Source organism: Orussus abietinus, unplaced genomic scaffold, assembly GCF_000612105.2.
Source record: "Orussus abietinus isolate OABI.00-Male unplaced genomic scaffold, Oabi_2.0 scaffold12, whole genome shotgun sequence".
Classification (NCBI taxonomy): Eukaryota; Metazoa; Arthropoda; class Insecta; order Hymenoptera; family Orussidae; genus Orussus; species Orussus abietinus.
Genome location: NW_019395990.1, coordinates 665,208 through 681,190, shown reverse-complemented (window position 1 = coordinate 681,190; position 15,983 = coordinate 665,208). Strand labels below are relative to the sequence as shown.

At 49.4% G+C, this 15,983-nt stretch overlaps 1 protein-coding gene across 3 annotated transcripts in view; it reads left to right on the top strand.

Annotated features, from left to right (window-relative positions):
* Positions 1-280: 280 nt before the first annotated feature.
* LOC105698854 (apoptosis-stimulating of p53 protein 1) overlaps positions 281-15,983 on the top strand; it is a 67,774-nt gene continuing 52,071 nt past the window's right edge. For 2 of the 3 annotated variants that reach the window (XM_012423458.1, XM_012423457.1), the window contains exon 1: positions 14,209-14,431. Coding sequence is in view for 1 of the 3 variants with exons in the window: in XM_023434040.1 (XP_023289808.1) it covers positions 307-519 (213 nt within the window). In the remaining 2 variants the exon portion in view is untranslated. Of the gene's footprint in view, positions 520-14,208; positions 14,432-15,983 lie in introns of those variants that run through there. The other variant, XM_023434040.1, reaches the window with a different exon arrangement.

Genomic DNA, 15,983 nt, shown 5'->3' with positions numbered 1-15,983 from the left:
CGCTTACTCGTTCTCGGGACATGAACTCGCGGAGTTTCGCAATTTCCATAATCAGAGCAAACGTCGCGAATTCATCTCGGTAATTGATCCGAAACGATTAGAAGAAAAAAATCCCGATCGGCAGGTTTTGCCATTTTTACGACCTGGGGCAACATAATTTTTTTATTTCCCCGTCGTTGACCAGCGTCATTCTTCGTTACGCGTCCATAGCGAAGTTTCGAATTGTCACCGATAACAATAGGAAGTCAAGGGGAGACAAAAGGCCTCGAGCTGTCGTTCGGAAGATAGATCCGCGAAGTTGCAGTCATGGATCACTCAACGACCGAGGGCGACCCGAAGAGGTTGTCCACGATAACGGAGTACTCGGAACCGACGGGCAGCGACGTCGACGAGGTGGACGCGAAAATCGAGTCCGACACCCCGAAGAGCCCCGACCCTGACGAGAGTGTGGAGTACTACCTCGTGGACGACTCTCCGATGGCGAAATTCCGGCGCAGCGTCAAGTGGGCTTACAAGAAAGTAAGTGAGGCTTTCCTCCAAAATCGGCCCCTGCGAGGCATTCTTCGCCTCTCGGCGAGTCCCAGGTTGGATTTCTTATCTCGACCCATTTCCCACCCGCGATAAGACTCCTCTTTTCCGGATTTCTGGAGAAGAAGCGACGCGAATTGCAAATCTCTGATCGTTTCGGAAAAGCGCGACGATGGACCTCGAAGGTATTTTAGGAATCCGGAATTTTTTATCGAGAAAGGAAGAGACAAGTGAGGTTGATTATTGACAATTTTGGAAAATTGGACCCGATAAATCGGTTTTTTACCCTGGTCAGCCGATTACCTAAGAGACCCCCACTGGCACTTTAAGGTGATCCTTATCACCCAACCCTCTGCGTTAACGTTCCTCCAGGCCCTGCAATCGCCTCGGCTACATTCGGGAGCGCGTGCGTGCATGGAAATGACGAAGCTGTCGATAACAATCGCCATCCATTGTTCCCGAAAGTTTGAACCGCTCCTGCCCCCTCCCCTCTGGGGCTGGAACTCCTCCGATATATTCGGAACACGGTGGTTCGACCTGTACCGGGTTAATGTCATGCACCATGTCCCGGATCCTGGTATCACACGGGTGATAAAAATATCCTGCTCCATTTTAACCCTACCAGGGTGACCCATCATTCAAGGAGTCAATTTTCTATCCAAATTCGGGATTAGTTCTAATTTTTACCCCTTTCCAGCATTCAGTATCCAAGACTGATAAAAAACTGGAAAATACATTTTTTTCGCGGTTGACAGAAATCAGCTGATCGACCTCGCTCTCTCTTGCAGTCGCCAGCTGGCGTAATTACCGGTAATCACTTGAGCTCTCGTTACCTTTCCGTCCCCTTTCCGCAGCGGTAACCCAACCGCGGAAATCGGCATGGCAAAGTGTCGCACGGATAGTGTTACCTGTCTCCAGGGTGTCGGCTGCACCTGTGCATAGGTGCACCGGTGCATCGGGGAGACCCGAACCGTGCAGTCCCGTCGGATCAATGGAAGGCAAAGAATGGTAGGAAAGAGTCTACGAGAAGACACCGCAGAGACACCCCAAGTCGGGGAGGACTTCAAAGGGTTCAGGCCGTTGCACCGAGTGCAACGACTGCAAAAGTGCAGCCCTACGAGTTGGCATTTCAGGCTCCCCGAAGACAGCCTCGCGATGGAGCCCTCTTTTTATCCCATTGTTCTGAATCCCACCCAGGAATGATTTCCATTTTTTTTTCTTTCTCGCATTCTCAACCCCTCGCGGGAAATTGCATTCGAATGCAAGAGACGTCGACCGTGAAATCTCGAAGGAAAAAAGAGATGGGGAAAAGGACTATGGAATTTTCTCAGGTTGTTTAACGACGCAGTCCTGCTCGGGGCGCGGAAATTCACTGGGGGCGAGGGGAGGGAAGACAAGGCAATAAAGTAAATGGAATTACCCCCTGCAAGGGTGGGAGCGTGCACTGGCCTCTTGCACTCGGGGTGGTGCATTTCAGAAAGTGGGTGGAAAAAGGCGAGACGCCGCCACGAGCTCTGGAAAAATTGGGTGCAATTAAGAGGGGGTTCATGTAGAATTCCTGAGGTAGTTTCAGAGTGGACGTTATGTCGGATGAAATACGCCGCCCACTTTATTATTTTCAAGTTATTATTTGGAGATAATAATAAGCGGGGGATTTTACTGTGGGACCTGGGGGTGGCATAAATCCGGACCCCTCGTGGGGTGGCGGCCACCAGGCACGACCTGGCTCTCCTCCTCTGTGGACGAAACAGAATTCCTCGAGGACGTCTCAGCCAGACCTAGAAACTCCACTTCAGACTGGAGTCGGTCTTGAGGGGTGTCTTAGAGTCGAGATGACCTATTTCATGTCCGGGGGACGTTTCAGAGGGACTCGTCGCACATCTTGGAAGCATCCCCTGGTGACTCGGAAATATCCTCGGATTTTTTTTACCCCTTCATTATTTATTATCACACAAAAAGAGAGACCTCAATCGATCGAATCTCGGGAAATCCTCAGATTTTTCCTCCCCCTCCAAAATGCATCGACGACCCCGAGTGCATCGCAGTAAACCTCCCCTGACAAATGTGTCTCCAAAGATCTGCGTATGAATCACCTTCCGCCTGAATTTACCGACTCTCTTTCCGAGCAGCTCGAAATTAAAAAGAGAACTCAATCGATCGAATCGCCGCCCCTTCTCGCGGGGACCTGATAAGCGCTATCGATTGGAGCCACTCGGCGATAACTTTTCTCCAGTCAGAGACCCTCGGGTGCTTCCAAGGGGAGGGGTCTCTTAATTAACTCCCCTCTCGGACGTTAACTTCGCAATTAACGCCGTCGAAAGACAGGGTGCATGGGGACTCGTAACCCCCTTATCAGAGGAGGACGACTCCCCTTGATAAGAGCTCAGAGACGAGTTACCAGTCCCTCGCGGGACGTCCAATTAGACGTGCCCAGCGAGTATTTAATAACAGCTGATCGGAAATCGCGGTTCGATCCCCCGTCCTCCTATCCATGGGACCCCCTGGTTACGAATGGACCAGGTCGACCCAGTTACCCTGGGGCAGGGGGGCGGCGATCAAAGGACTTCCGTTTCATTGTGCGACGCCCTTTCTATCCGCACAAAAAGAACCCCTCTACAGGATGGGCGGTGACGATCTTAATGAAATTATCCCCCTTGCAGTTCATCCCTCGGGAATATTTAAATCCAGGGAATATATTCTTATTTTTTTTAATTTTTTCACTCGCTTCTTCTTTTTTTTTTATTTATTTTATTAATGAGCTGCATATGTCGGTGCAACCCCAGCGAGGGGATTGCATCTCGGACGGGATGCCGAGCAGCCTCCTGGACGGCCTTGATTTCGCTTTACTTGCAAATCTTTCCGCAGTTTTGCGAACAACAAATTACCTGCATTCCCGGGCCGGAAGTTTACCCCCCGCGAAGTTTTCCCCCTCTTGGGCGACGTGCCTCCTTCGAGTTTGCATCATCGGCTCTGCCCCTTACGGCGGCCCGATATCCACTCGTTAAACCTTGTGGAAATCTAAGAGGGCACAAATTTACAACTTAAATTGCACTAGGGGGGTGAGGCATGAAAAAGTTATGAAACTCGAGGGGAGAAGTTGGAGGCCGAACGAGCGCGCATCGAAGTTGTGTATTCAAAATGCCGTCCTTGCCTTCTCGTTTGGGGTGGATAAGCAATCCCATTAGCATTTAGTTATTAGCATATGTGGCGACTCGTGTACATTTAATACCCCCCGTGTACCGGCGTAATCGGATAAACTCCAGAGGTAACAACTTCTCCCGGCTCGTTATTAAAAGACTCCGGTACATTCATTTACTTGGAGTAAAGGGTGCTCGGGAAATCATTCGCCTTTCATCGCGTCATTATCAAAGGGTAACTTCGGCATTAACTCCCTTAACTACCCCTGGCGACGCGCTTAATTCCTGCGCCGATCGAGGAAGAATTTTCCTATGGAAAGGGGATGGCAAAGTGCCCTATGCAATGTACTCTCCCTTGGATTAATCGGGATTAAAAGAATAACTTCAGGGGAGGCGATTAAGGTCGTCCTATAGCCGGTGATAAGTCGAAACGGTCCCTTAGATTTTTTTTTCCCTTGTCTTGAAAATTTCTAAAAATTCATAGACATTGTACCTCGAGATCTCGATATCATTCTTTATAATTGCTTCGGTAAGGATTCTATTTTTCGGCGGATTAAAAGGAAGAGGAGGGGGCGTTTCACCCCTGGCGTGGAAAGTGGGGCGAAACCTCCCCCGGACCCTCGGCCGATTATTTCCACCCTCCCGGAAATACCGTTTCCGCGGAAACCTTCCGCGGTCGTATGTAAAAATAAACGCTTCCGGATTGAACGCGGAGACCCCCTCTAGGGGGGAGGCCACATCCGCGAGCGGGAAATAAATCGATTTCCGGGGGGAAAGAAAGACGTCGCGAACCTCCTTCCGGGAAAATGGGAATCGCGGACGCTTCATTACTCCCCGCGTATGCAAATGCGCCGATCATCTTCCCTATCTGGAATCCAATTCGCGGTCGATCTGCTTACGGGAACGCTAAGCTCGAGGCCTCATTAGCGGAGTGGGCTTTATTGCCGGCTCGAGCTGGATTGTACTTGCGCGGTAATGATAGCCAAGACCTCGCTTCGACATAATATCGCTCGTCCCGGTGAGCCGGAAATACGCGAGAGAGATATCCTTAAGGCGTGTCGATCGACGTCGATTTACACGAAGAGGGTACTCCGTAGCCGATAATGCCGATAATTAACGTCCCTGAACCTTAAAAATGAAATACAAGGTAAATCAAAATGAACGGTCGAAAGAAAAGAATAGTTTAATTTTCCCAGTCGAAACGTTCATTTTTCAAGAAAGAAAAAAAATAAAATGGCGTCCTTGGTTCTAGTCTGGGATGAATAAAAGAATTCTTCCTTTCAAAAGTGACATTTCATGAGCGTCGCAATTTTCCAGTTTGGCGGAAAGTTTTATTAATATTTCTACGGGTTGATATGTACAGGATGACAATTTTGTTGAGATAATCCAGAATCATTTAGAGACACGCAACGCGACGCGTCTTGATCACCGCGGAAATAATCGGAGCACTCCAGCACCCACGTGGACCGATTTCGGTCGAATCCAGGAATGCTCCAGGATTTCAACGGTGGCGTCTCGGGATTCCTATCGCCGAATCGTCACCGCAGAGGACCTGCACTTCCGTTTCCGACGCGGAGCGAATATGCCACCCCCGAGCAGTCCCCGAGGCATCTTCACCCTTTCGGACCCGCCAGTTTCCCACCTAGGTATAATTAATATTCCAGAGCAATCGAGTCCCCCCTCTGATTCATCCGGCTAGGGCAAGCATAGATATACTCCTAAGACCACGAGATATTAAATCCACCCCTTCCGCACCTTAGATCCCCATATCAGGAGGAAGGTAAATCGAACGTTAAATGATCTTGCATAAATACCTTGAGAAAAAAGAAAAACCTTTTCATTGAACCAGAAACATATATTCGAACGGTACCCAAAAAAAAAGAAAGAAGAAACAATTTGTAAATTCATTTGGGTTTATTGGAGACAAATCATTGTGGTTTGAATTAACCAGGTATTTCTTCGGTTCGAGGATGTTTTTCTTTTTTTTTTCTTTTCAGGGTAGAATGCAGGTGTAGGGGAAGAGGGCGTGGGAAAGGGGGGCCGACAAGGTGCCTCACCTGGCGGGCTTTATGGGATGGGATGGTCGTTTCCTGTCGCCTTTTACATGGAATCCTGTCGACACTGAAAGCCATGCGCCACTTTTGTCACCAGAGTCAGCCAAGCCGGAAAGGAGACGGTCCTTTGACGCCTCCTGGAATTCGGGACCTGCACCCCATAGGAATTGTGCAAGGGAAGGTGTACTCCTTTGGATGGCCATCCATCGAGATTGGTCCTCGACCGACGACGCATCTCTGTGTTAAGGTGATATGAAAGGGTCATACTATATATCAATACGTCTAAATATTGATAAAACTTTTCTCCAAATGATTCGGTGCACTCATTTTGACGAGAAGTTTTATCAATATTTTGATGTTTTGTATATATATATATATAGGATGACCCTTTCATATCAGCTTAACGATATGCAAGGTGCGGCACCTGCATCCAGATTTATCGATGTCGCTTTTATGGGGAATTTCCTTAAACAAGATTTGGAAACTATTTAGAGACTAATCGAGGCAGATAAGGGGGATGATAGTCTCTTCGAGGGGGGCGAGTGATAAGGGAACGGAGAGATCGTAAGTATCGGAGGATGCTGCAGGATGAAATCCGAGGAGAGGTAATCCGTCAGTAATCTGCTTTAAGGGGAGCATCCTGGGGTTCGGTTACGGTGCTTAGGCCTTATGAGAGCCTTATCGCGAGAGCCTTATCAAGGACCACCGGGCGGGGGAGAATATTTCCTCCGACCTGGAAACCAAAAAATTCCTGTTAATATTTCGAGATTTCACGAACACGCGTATAAGTGTAGAAAATTAAATGTAGATAAAATAAAAAGAAATATAAACATAGAGGTAATGAATTCGTGGGAAAAACAGTTTCAGGCCAGGCTGGGGTCCGAATTTTGGAGCGTGAAATTCTCCTCCCTCCGATTGATTAATTTTGCATCCCGCCTAGGTGTCAGTTAGCGCGAAAAGGCGAGGAAAAGTTATTACGGCCCGATTGTCCCGGCGAAACAACTTTCCACCGGCTCACTTTCATTCCGTCTGCGTCGTCCGAGGAGGCGATGGTCCGCCTTTTCTTTTTCTCTCCTCCTCGCCGAGGAGCGTGGAATTATTTGCTCCCCGGGATACACGGGGAGAGGAATGATTCCCTCTTATATCGCACGTGTTCCTCTCTCTCGCGCGTCCTTTATTTTTATTTTCTTTCTCCCCCCTTGCTCCCACCTCGGCTCCGATTCCTCATTCAGGGGACTTCTTTCCTCCCTTCCGAATTAATTGTTTTCATTTCCCCTTTGCTAGGTTCCTTTTTTTTTCTTCCATTTTTCCCTCAAAAACCAACCGACATCTTTCCACATCGGGAACCGCCCGGGAGCATCGGAAATCGTTGCCGCGAATATTTCTTCTCTATCTGCCGGCATTCGGAATATCTTACCCGGAATGCACGCTCGAAGTGACGGCTCGTTTTCCGCCCGAATCCGCACCCGTCGAATTTTCGGGGAAACCGCCGCGTCTCGGCCGCGAGTCAGCGGAAATTTATATCCAGGATTTATTCGGCTGTCGAGGTTTACCGTGGGGCGAGGCTTCGCCTCTTGAGAAAAAAGAAAATGGGAATGAAAAAGAAATCGCCACTTTGATTTTGGACAATGGACGAAGAGAATTTCCCGAGAAATACTTAAAATCGCCAATTCCGGCCGGCCGGATTTAATCGTCCTTCAGGTGGGATTTAGACAGATCCTCCCGACAGGTTGCAGCGACCTCCTGGAAGGGGATTTCCTGTTGCAGGAATTTTCCCGAATTTTTTACCCACCCCCAATGGGGCACGGAAGCTCGGCCTCGTTTTGTGGAAAGGCGAGCAAGAGTGGCGGGTATTTCCAGGGTCGGGAAACACGTCGGCGAAATAAAGGAAACCAGGAAAAAGGACTAAAGGAACTCCACCGGTCCGAGTCCTGACGAGCGGTTTTCCTAGCGCGACGATAATTCCTTCATCTCGGGATTTTCTTAAATATATACAGAGGAAAAATCCGAAAATGACTCCCAGGGCTCGAGACATCCTTCGGTCATCCTTCCAGGAAGCGGCGGTCCTTTAAAATTTTTTTCTTCCCCCCTTATTTTCTTTCCTATCCCCAAGAGAGACTCATCTCTCATCGGCATCGAGCCGTCGATTGCAGAGTCCTTCCCGTCCACTCGAAAGTCTAGCCTTTCCCGGATCCTTTCGGAGGACGAGAGGACTCATTGTCCCTAAAATCGGACTGTTCCAGCGGAATTGAATTACGCCAGGCCCTTTGAAATCCTGCAAAGGACCGCCAAGACCCTCCGCCGCTTTTGAAAAGAGACACTCGCAAACCTGTCCTGAAGAAAAGGGGCGAAAGAAAGACCACGTGGGCCGGAAACCAGGGCCGCTGGCGCCAAGGACTCGGACTCGTTCCTTGTTCCCTCTGGCAATCAATTCCTTCTTATCTCTCCCTAGTAAAAATAAATCCCCCCTCGAGGTGGAGCCTAATCTGGTGTCTAAAAAATTCCACACCTACTCCACCCTGTTCCGCATCCTGATCGAACCTCTCACCCTTCCTCTTCAATTCTTTTCCTTTAATTTCTTCGTAAGGAAATCCACCCAGAGGTAGAACCTATCTAAGCTATTCTAATCTATCTCATCTTATTCTAATCAGGTCTAACCTGGTCCAGGGTGGCCTGACCTGACCTCCTCGGCCCACCTCCACCTCACCCGCTCGCCCTAACCTGAGCCGCCTCAGGTAATGCTAGGTTGCTTCCGATTGCGTGTTGTTGGCGCAATGTCCCCATGGCAACCCGTGGCCGTTGTTCAATAAAGGTTGAATTATGAGTTAGTGTACGCGGGGCGCGGCCACGAAGTAGGTTGCTCGACCTACGGTCGAAGGTATCCAAGGTATCCGTGGGCCGGACGAGTCGGGCGGCGATTCCGCCACGTGTGGCGGTTCCAAATTCCCAATCCAAAAGAGGGAAGAGCACGTCGGCCAGGAAAATGAGGACCACTCTGAGGGTCCTGTCGAGCGACGCCATCGAGTCCGTGTCCTGCGTCCTGAACGTGTCCTCCGGATCAGCTGACGGAGGCAGGAGCGTCCGGTGCCGACCTCCAAATATCGTAAATAGACGACAATTGACAATACACAGATTTCCCTGAAATCGAGACGTGCACGTCAAAGCCAAACTCCCCCTGAGTACATTTGAAATAATGAAAATAAATCCCTTACGCCAAGTGAACGTTGAAACTGCTGTTAAATTGATTTATTAATCATTTAAGGGTATGTGAAAGTGGCATCCGAAAGCTCAATCGTTCATGAAACTTTTCTCCGAGCTGGGTGTCGTAAATCGTTTCATACTTTAAAACGTGAATATGGAGACCCTAAGGTAGGTTCAGAAACTCGGGAGATTTGATTTTTTATAAACTATTTTTAAAATACCTATATAGAAATTTTAAAAGAGTGGAAATTTCATGAGTTTCAGGACCTTCCTTCTGGTCTCTCAATTCACGTTTTTATGGACGACTTGGACGTAAATCCGTAAATGTTGGGTAATTGTTGCTCCTATTGGTGGAGTCGCGAGGCTCCTTGACGGGGATTTTTTAAGACGGGGGACAATTGACACTAAGCCAAGACGAGACGACGTCGCGACTGACGTCGCCGGTCTAGGAGACTGGCACGTGCCAATATATGTAAATACCGTATGCCCAAAGTGGCAATTATTGTCGCGAGACGAGATCTCTCTCGAGCAGAGAAGAAGATCAAAGCCGGGGACCCTCGACGTGTCTCGAAAGGGTTTCGACTTTGAGCGGATGATCAAAGATCGGGACCGGTCGTTACGCCTCATCCCTGAGTCGTCTTCTCGACGTCAAATGTCCTTCCATATCACAGAAATCATTAGTTAGACCCAAAAAGAGAATCTCCGAAAGCCATAGAATTTCAGCCGGAAGGGGTGGTGATTTAAATAAAATTAAGGCCGCGCCTCAATTTATGGGAACCGAGGGAAAATGTCGTAGTTCGTCCCCAGCGGCGCTGCAGTCGCGGGAATGTCCTCGGGACCTCGTCGATGAATATCTCACGAGGAGTATCGCTTCGCGTGCATTTCACCCAGCGAGAGGCTCCGCCAGGCAGTGCCATTTGCATAATAAGTTCCCCCGATTTATTAACGCGATTCCATTTTAATTAAGGTTAAGCGCGGAGAGCGCGGAATCCGCATCCGCGATCGGCCCTCGCGAAAGAACTCGCCTCTATCGAAATTACATATTTCACGTGCCGATGTTCCTCGAGGCGTGACTGCGAAACCAATACCGAAGCTCGAATATGAGATCCGATCCAGAGTCGACCTCGAGGTCGGAATGAATGGAGACGTTGTCTGAAATAAAAGAAAAAAGGGAGGAATTTGAAAAGAAAAAAAAATTAAAAGAAAGTCACACCTAAAAATAAAAATGACGGACCACTCGATCGGTGTTTCGGTATATATGCACGGAACGTAGGTAAATGGGTGGTTGAAAAATCTCGGATAAATAGTCTCGAGGTGGGGAGATCCCGAAAACTGGTGGAGGAGCCGGGAAATGTCCGTTCCTGGAAGCGTGGTCCCTTTTTCGGGATTTCTCTCGGTGACTTCTTCGAGTCCCACGGGAAGGCGAGTATCCCAGGAATGCGGCGATTCGTTTTCGGGGCTAACTGGACTCTGGGTTTATTTTTATTGTCAATTTCCTCCCTTCCGATAGGGAGACAGGCGCCCTGGGGGCTTTTAGGCGATGACTTTAAGGGCGTCTCGGCGAGGATACGGGAATTCTCGGGCCGTCCACGTTTCGAGATATAAAATAAAATACACGGGTCCGATGGAGCGCGTTATTTCACGCCTTCCCGCCGATAAAACGACGTCCGACTGACCAGCGCGTTTCCCCGTTCCCGTTTCCTCCCGTCTAAACGTGGGAATGGAACGACAGCGGTCCCCGAGGCCGGGAATCCGAAAAACCGAAGAGAAACCCAAGGAACTCCTCACCAGCGCCGCCATTTGTCAATCCCACCCTCGCTCGAATTTCCCAAGTGGTCGTCCATCCCGTGAGAATTAATTCCCACCACTTTCGCTGATCCCCCTAGAAATTTCATCGGCTTAACACTGTACCTTAACGCAACACCTGAAGCACCCCCGACAAAAAATGGTAACAATCAATCACCCTAGTTCCAACAACCGAAATAAATCCTGAATGGCGTAAGGGGAATATAGAGCGAAATTACCTTCACCTTGGACACCTTGAAAAGGAAGGTTGAGAATTTTTTCGAGCGGCTGTTACTTTTCCGCTGACCCCCCTGGATATTTTATCGGCTCTCCCTTAACAAGGTACCTTAACACAACACCTGGAGCACCCTCCAAAAAATTGTTACACTCGATCATCCTTGTTCTAGCTGCCGAAATAAATTCTGGATGGAGGGAGGGCAATGTCGAGCGAAATTACCTTCATCTTGGATAGGTTTGGAAGGTGGGGAATTTTTTTTAGAGGGTGTTACTTCTTCGGATTCATCGTAGAAAATCGACGTCGATAGAAGTCCTGCGTCAAAAGGGAGCTCGGGCCTCCCACCTTGCCTCGGATTTAGGACTCATCACGGGCGAAGGAAGTCCCTCGAGCAAGAATGCACCCGGGAGGATAAATTGGGTGGAGGGATGGTCACCCAATCCCGGGACGAGCCGCAGGTTCCACGGATATTGGGCGGATTTGGCCAGGACGAGGCCGGCTCTCGTACACGTCGGCGTATTTCCCCTCTAATCTCGGGACGCGAGTGGTTTCTCGTCATCCCGGTATCGCCGGTATCACGAGAGAGGAGACGGCGCCATTCTGCGTGGAAAATATGTCCCCTCTTTATCAAGGGTCGGGCCCGAATTAAGGTGGCGCCTTCCATAGAGGCCGATCGCTCCTCGCCTCGCCCCTTTCCACGGGGACAAATTTTCCTCTCAGAAAAATTGTTGAAAATTCAAATCTTGGAATTTCCACCCGGGATTTAACTCTCTAAATTGAAGGATTATTAACATCCTGGAATAAACCGATTTTTTTTTCCTAGGGAGAGACACAGGAGTCCGTCAAGGGCCGGCCTGTTTTTTATCCTTACTTTCTTCCCTATCGAATGTTACCGAGGAACCTGGAATTTTTTAATCATTCCCTTTCCCGAAACATTCGAGGGATCCCAAGAATTGGAATTAACTCTCCTCGAAGGGCAATCGCGACACACGGGGCAGAAATACAATGCTCGCGATGCAGAGGAGCACGCGAGTCCTTGGAAGCGTGTGATCACTCGTTTGATAGTTGCCGCTCCTCGGCTCCTCCTGGAATCTCATTCCAGGAGTCCAGGATATCTCACGTGCCTGCGATTTCCTCGGACACGGAGAGACACGCGACTCCCCCCGTGTCTCAATCTTGAAACGGCACGCGAGTCGACATCTTCCCTGCTTCCCCTTCTGCAACTAAAGATATTAAAAAAATCTCAGATTAATCCACCCCCTACTCCCCCTGTCCCCTTCTTGTCCAAAATCCCCGGAAAGCGACCGAAAAAAAACAGCGTACCTTAAAGGATCTCTTTCTCCCTATAAACCGGAAGTGCGAGGTATCACTTATCACCGAAGGACCGCAGAAAGGCCACCGCCACCTGTTAGGCCCACATTATCTTATTATCTTGTTATCATGTTACCGTGTTACATTCACACCATCGGAGTAATTCCACGCAGTGCGGAGGAAGTGAGGAAAGAAATATAGAAAATGCATGTGGAAGGGGAATGTAGATTAAAAAATGGAACGATCGTATTCCTCGGCCACGATCGGCGAGTCATGGGTCGAGAGGGCTCTCGAGATGGTTTGGTTTCGAGACGAGGCTTGGTCTTAAGATCAAGTCTCGGTCTCGAGATCAGGCCTCGTCTCGTACCGTACCAGCTAGTACGTACCGACTCGGTGCGCCGGTACGTACTAGGCTCGGCGAACGACGCCGGAGGTCTCCGGTAATTGGAGAGGACTCGCCGGTCTTTTTCTTTCTCCTTCCCTCCCTTTTTCTCATTCTTTCCTCGGCGGACGCTCCTCGATCCTTGCGGCTCTCGTATGACTTTCTACGTCGAATGGACAGGCGAGGTTCCTCGGGACCCCCCATGGCTCGGAGAATGCGCCCTCGACCGAGGCGAGCGGTCCTAAAAATATGAAAAATATTAACACACCGTCAGAAAAAAAAAAAATTACCAAACTCATCGAACCAATGAAATACTTCGGTTAATTCAAAAAATGACTGATGTTCGATCCCGGCGAAACGCCGCATTCAATTCCTTCCAGTTTCGGTCGAATGAAAAAAATATCTTTGTTTGGCACTGTTCGGGGAAATATTTCTCGGGTTGGATATTCCTTTTTTCTTTTTTTTTCGGAGTGTCTAGAAATATATGTAAATACGTCGCCATTCTTGGTGACGTTGGAGGTGTGCCATCGTAATGGTACTGTGATTCTCGGAATCGGACGCGGCCACCGTGATTATCGTTCTAACAAGCTGCATAACGAGCAATGTTGGCAGAAGTTGAGGAATAATTTTAAATTTCCCCCCCTCGATGGGAATTAATATTCATGCCGCACGGACGTCGCGCGTTCGCTCCGGTATACCGGGGATCGAGATGGGACATTCTTTTTACTTTTTCATTTGGGCCAGGGAAATTAACGCTATTTCCTGGGTGAGGGAGGGTTGGCTGCTAATCGGGAGTTGTAATTTTCCCGATCGGGTAGGCCGGTTTTTTTTTTTCGAGGGATCCGGAAGTGGGCGTGAAAAGAAACCGCCGTCCATCTGCGTCTCTCGTCTTAAATCTAACCTTACTGCCGGTGGGTAATGAACTTTTCGGCCAACTTTTCCCCCTCCGGCAACAATGGCCGCACGCACGACCGGACGTTCATCCTGCACTCTTGTAAAGAGCGCTTAATTAACGCCCGGCACGCACGCCGGTATTCCGAAAGCCCGATTTATCTTGGGGGAAAAAAAAAAAGAACATGGCAATTCCCACAAAGCTCGCTAATTCTATTCTCCGAATTTCGCGTCCCCCGTGCGCCAGCGCTCCGCCAACGTCGAATTAATTCCCCGCTGCACCGGGAGTGGAAAATACTCGAATAACCGCGAGGTATGGTAGATGTGAGGGATTTAGGGAAACGGTTCTATTAACGCGGTTTTTAGGTCCCAAGAGATTACATTTAACCGTTGGAAGTAACTTCGTGTTGGGATGGGATGGAATTATCCTCTGATCGAGATCTTTCGCTTGGAAGCGGTCTTCGACAGGAGGAGAACGTCTCCCGTGGAGCGCCACTCCCCGACTGACTGCGAGACTACCCCCACCCTCGAGACCCGCGAGGCCACTAGCGGCTGCTCGCTTCGGCCGTTTCCGCCGGCGCTCGGGGGCGCTCGGCGCGCCCACCCTCCCGCGGTCTCCTCGCGCTTCTCCGGCGTGCGGTCGCGTGCAGTTTGTCCACGGCGGTCGGCGAGGGCGCACGCTCGCCTTCTTCCCGGGTCATCCGTTCCACGCGCGTGCGCGAGCGCGGTCCTTCCGTCGCAAAAGCGACCGGAACCGGCGAATTGGGACGCAAAATGCGAACGACCCGGTCCTTGAGCCTCGCTCCGTTGAAACCGGTGACGCGCTGATCAACCAATGAGAGCCAAGATTGAAGACCCTCTCAGAAGAACGGACCCCGCCTCCGCAAGAATACCTGAGACCCAATAGGTATTCTCTCGAAAAGGGCCACACGCGCGTACAGGGTGTCCATTTTGTCCCCCGCTAAATAATAAATGACAGAGAAATTACGCATGACTTTTGCATTAGCTAAAAAAAAAAAGAAAAAGTTCTCAAGAGGGAATTCCACTTTATTTCTGTCGAAAAGGCTGGCAGAATTCTCAGTAACAAAGTTCCAGGTTTATTCCCTAGGATTTTCTAGTCTCTAATTTTCTCTAACCGGGGACCTGTCTCGTAAAGGAGGCGACGTTTCCCACGGTCTGGAGAGCTCCGATCAAATGCAAGTCGTAATTGCGTGCTTGGGCGAAAACCTTCCAAAGGGACAGCACCGACTCGCCGGCCTGCGGCAACGATGCCGTAAATACGTCCCTAGGTGCACTTGCACTTGCACTTGCGCTCCACAGTCGTTTAAAGGGCCGCCAGTTAAAGGGCGCGCGAAGCGCGAAGTGTCCGCGAGGGTACACGATTGCCTTTTTTTCCCGGCTCGCCTCCTCCACTTTTCGCCGAAAGTGTCGCGGCAACTCGAGAGAACAGAATTAAAAAAAAAGAAGAGAGAAAGAAAAAAGATACACGTCCTCGAATTTTCACCGCGCGAAGCTCAGCGACGATTCCTCTTTAATTTTTTAGTAGCGTTTCATACGCCGATTCGCGACACTGGACGGACGTTTTTTATTTTCCTCGTGAGTCATGAAATGTCACGCGTACCGTCGTTTTAATAAATGCGACTATTTTTTTTTTCCTCCTCACGAGCCGTAAAATATCCCGCGTAGTATCGTTTTAATAAACGCGACTCATTTTTTTTTTCCCCACCACGGTACCTTTTATTTCAATATTTGTTATTATGTACATACCTTTTTTTTTTTCCGTCGCTAATGGTCGGTGCAATTTCCAGGCGTCCACTCAGTGGGAGTAGTCGAGCAGGTGGAAGGTGTATCGCGATCTGCCGGTGGGAAAAAAGATTATTTATCCGAGTAATTGTTTCCTGCTATGTAGGCCTTCGTGTATGTTCGCAGGATTCTGATAAGCGTTCCTCTGGTCGCGGTTATCACGGCGTCCGCGGGGTACGAGGGACCACTGTTAAAAAAAGAAAAAGAGTCCTCCCCGGGGATGGTAATTAAAAGTGCGGGGGTGGAGGCCCCCCTGGTTAATTATAAGAAAATACTCCCTCGGCCGAGATATCTCCCAGATGAATTTGTCAAGCCCTAAGCTACGCTCGTTTCCTCCGCCGATGTTACATTCGCGGTTTAATCGTCGAATTTAAACCGCTCGTTTATGCCATTCATTTCCGCCGGATTTATCCCGAGGAAAGACGACGGTACACGGTGGATGCATCAATCAAACCCATGAGGTACGTTTTCTCGCCGAGGACGAGCCCCCTCCGCGAAGACGTCTCGATTCGACGTCTCTTCCATTTCCAGGCTTTTAATTTTTCAATTTCTCGACTTTACTCCATTTTTTTTTTCTACGTTCTGATATTTCCTCCCCATTTCCGTTCGATCGCCGAATTATTTAACACAGGGTCTGGACGGGGATTTTCTTGGGA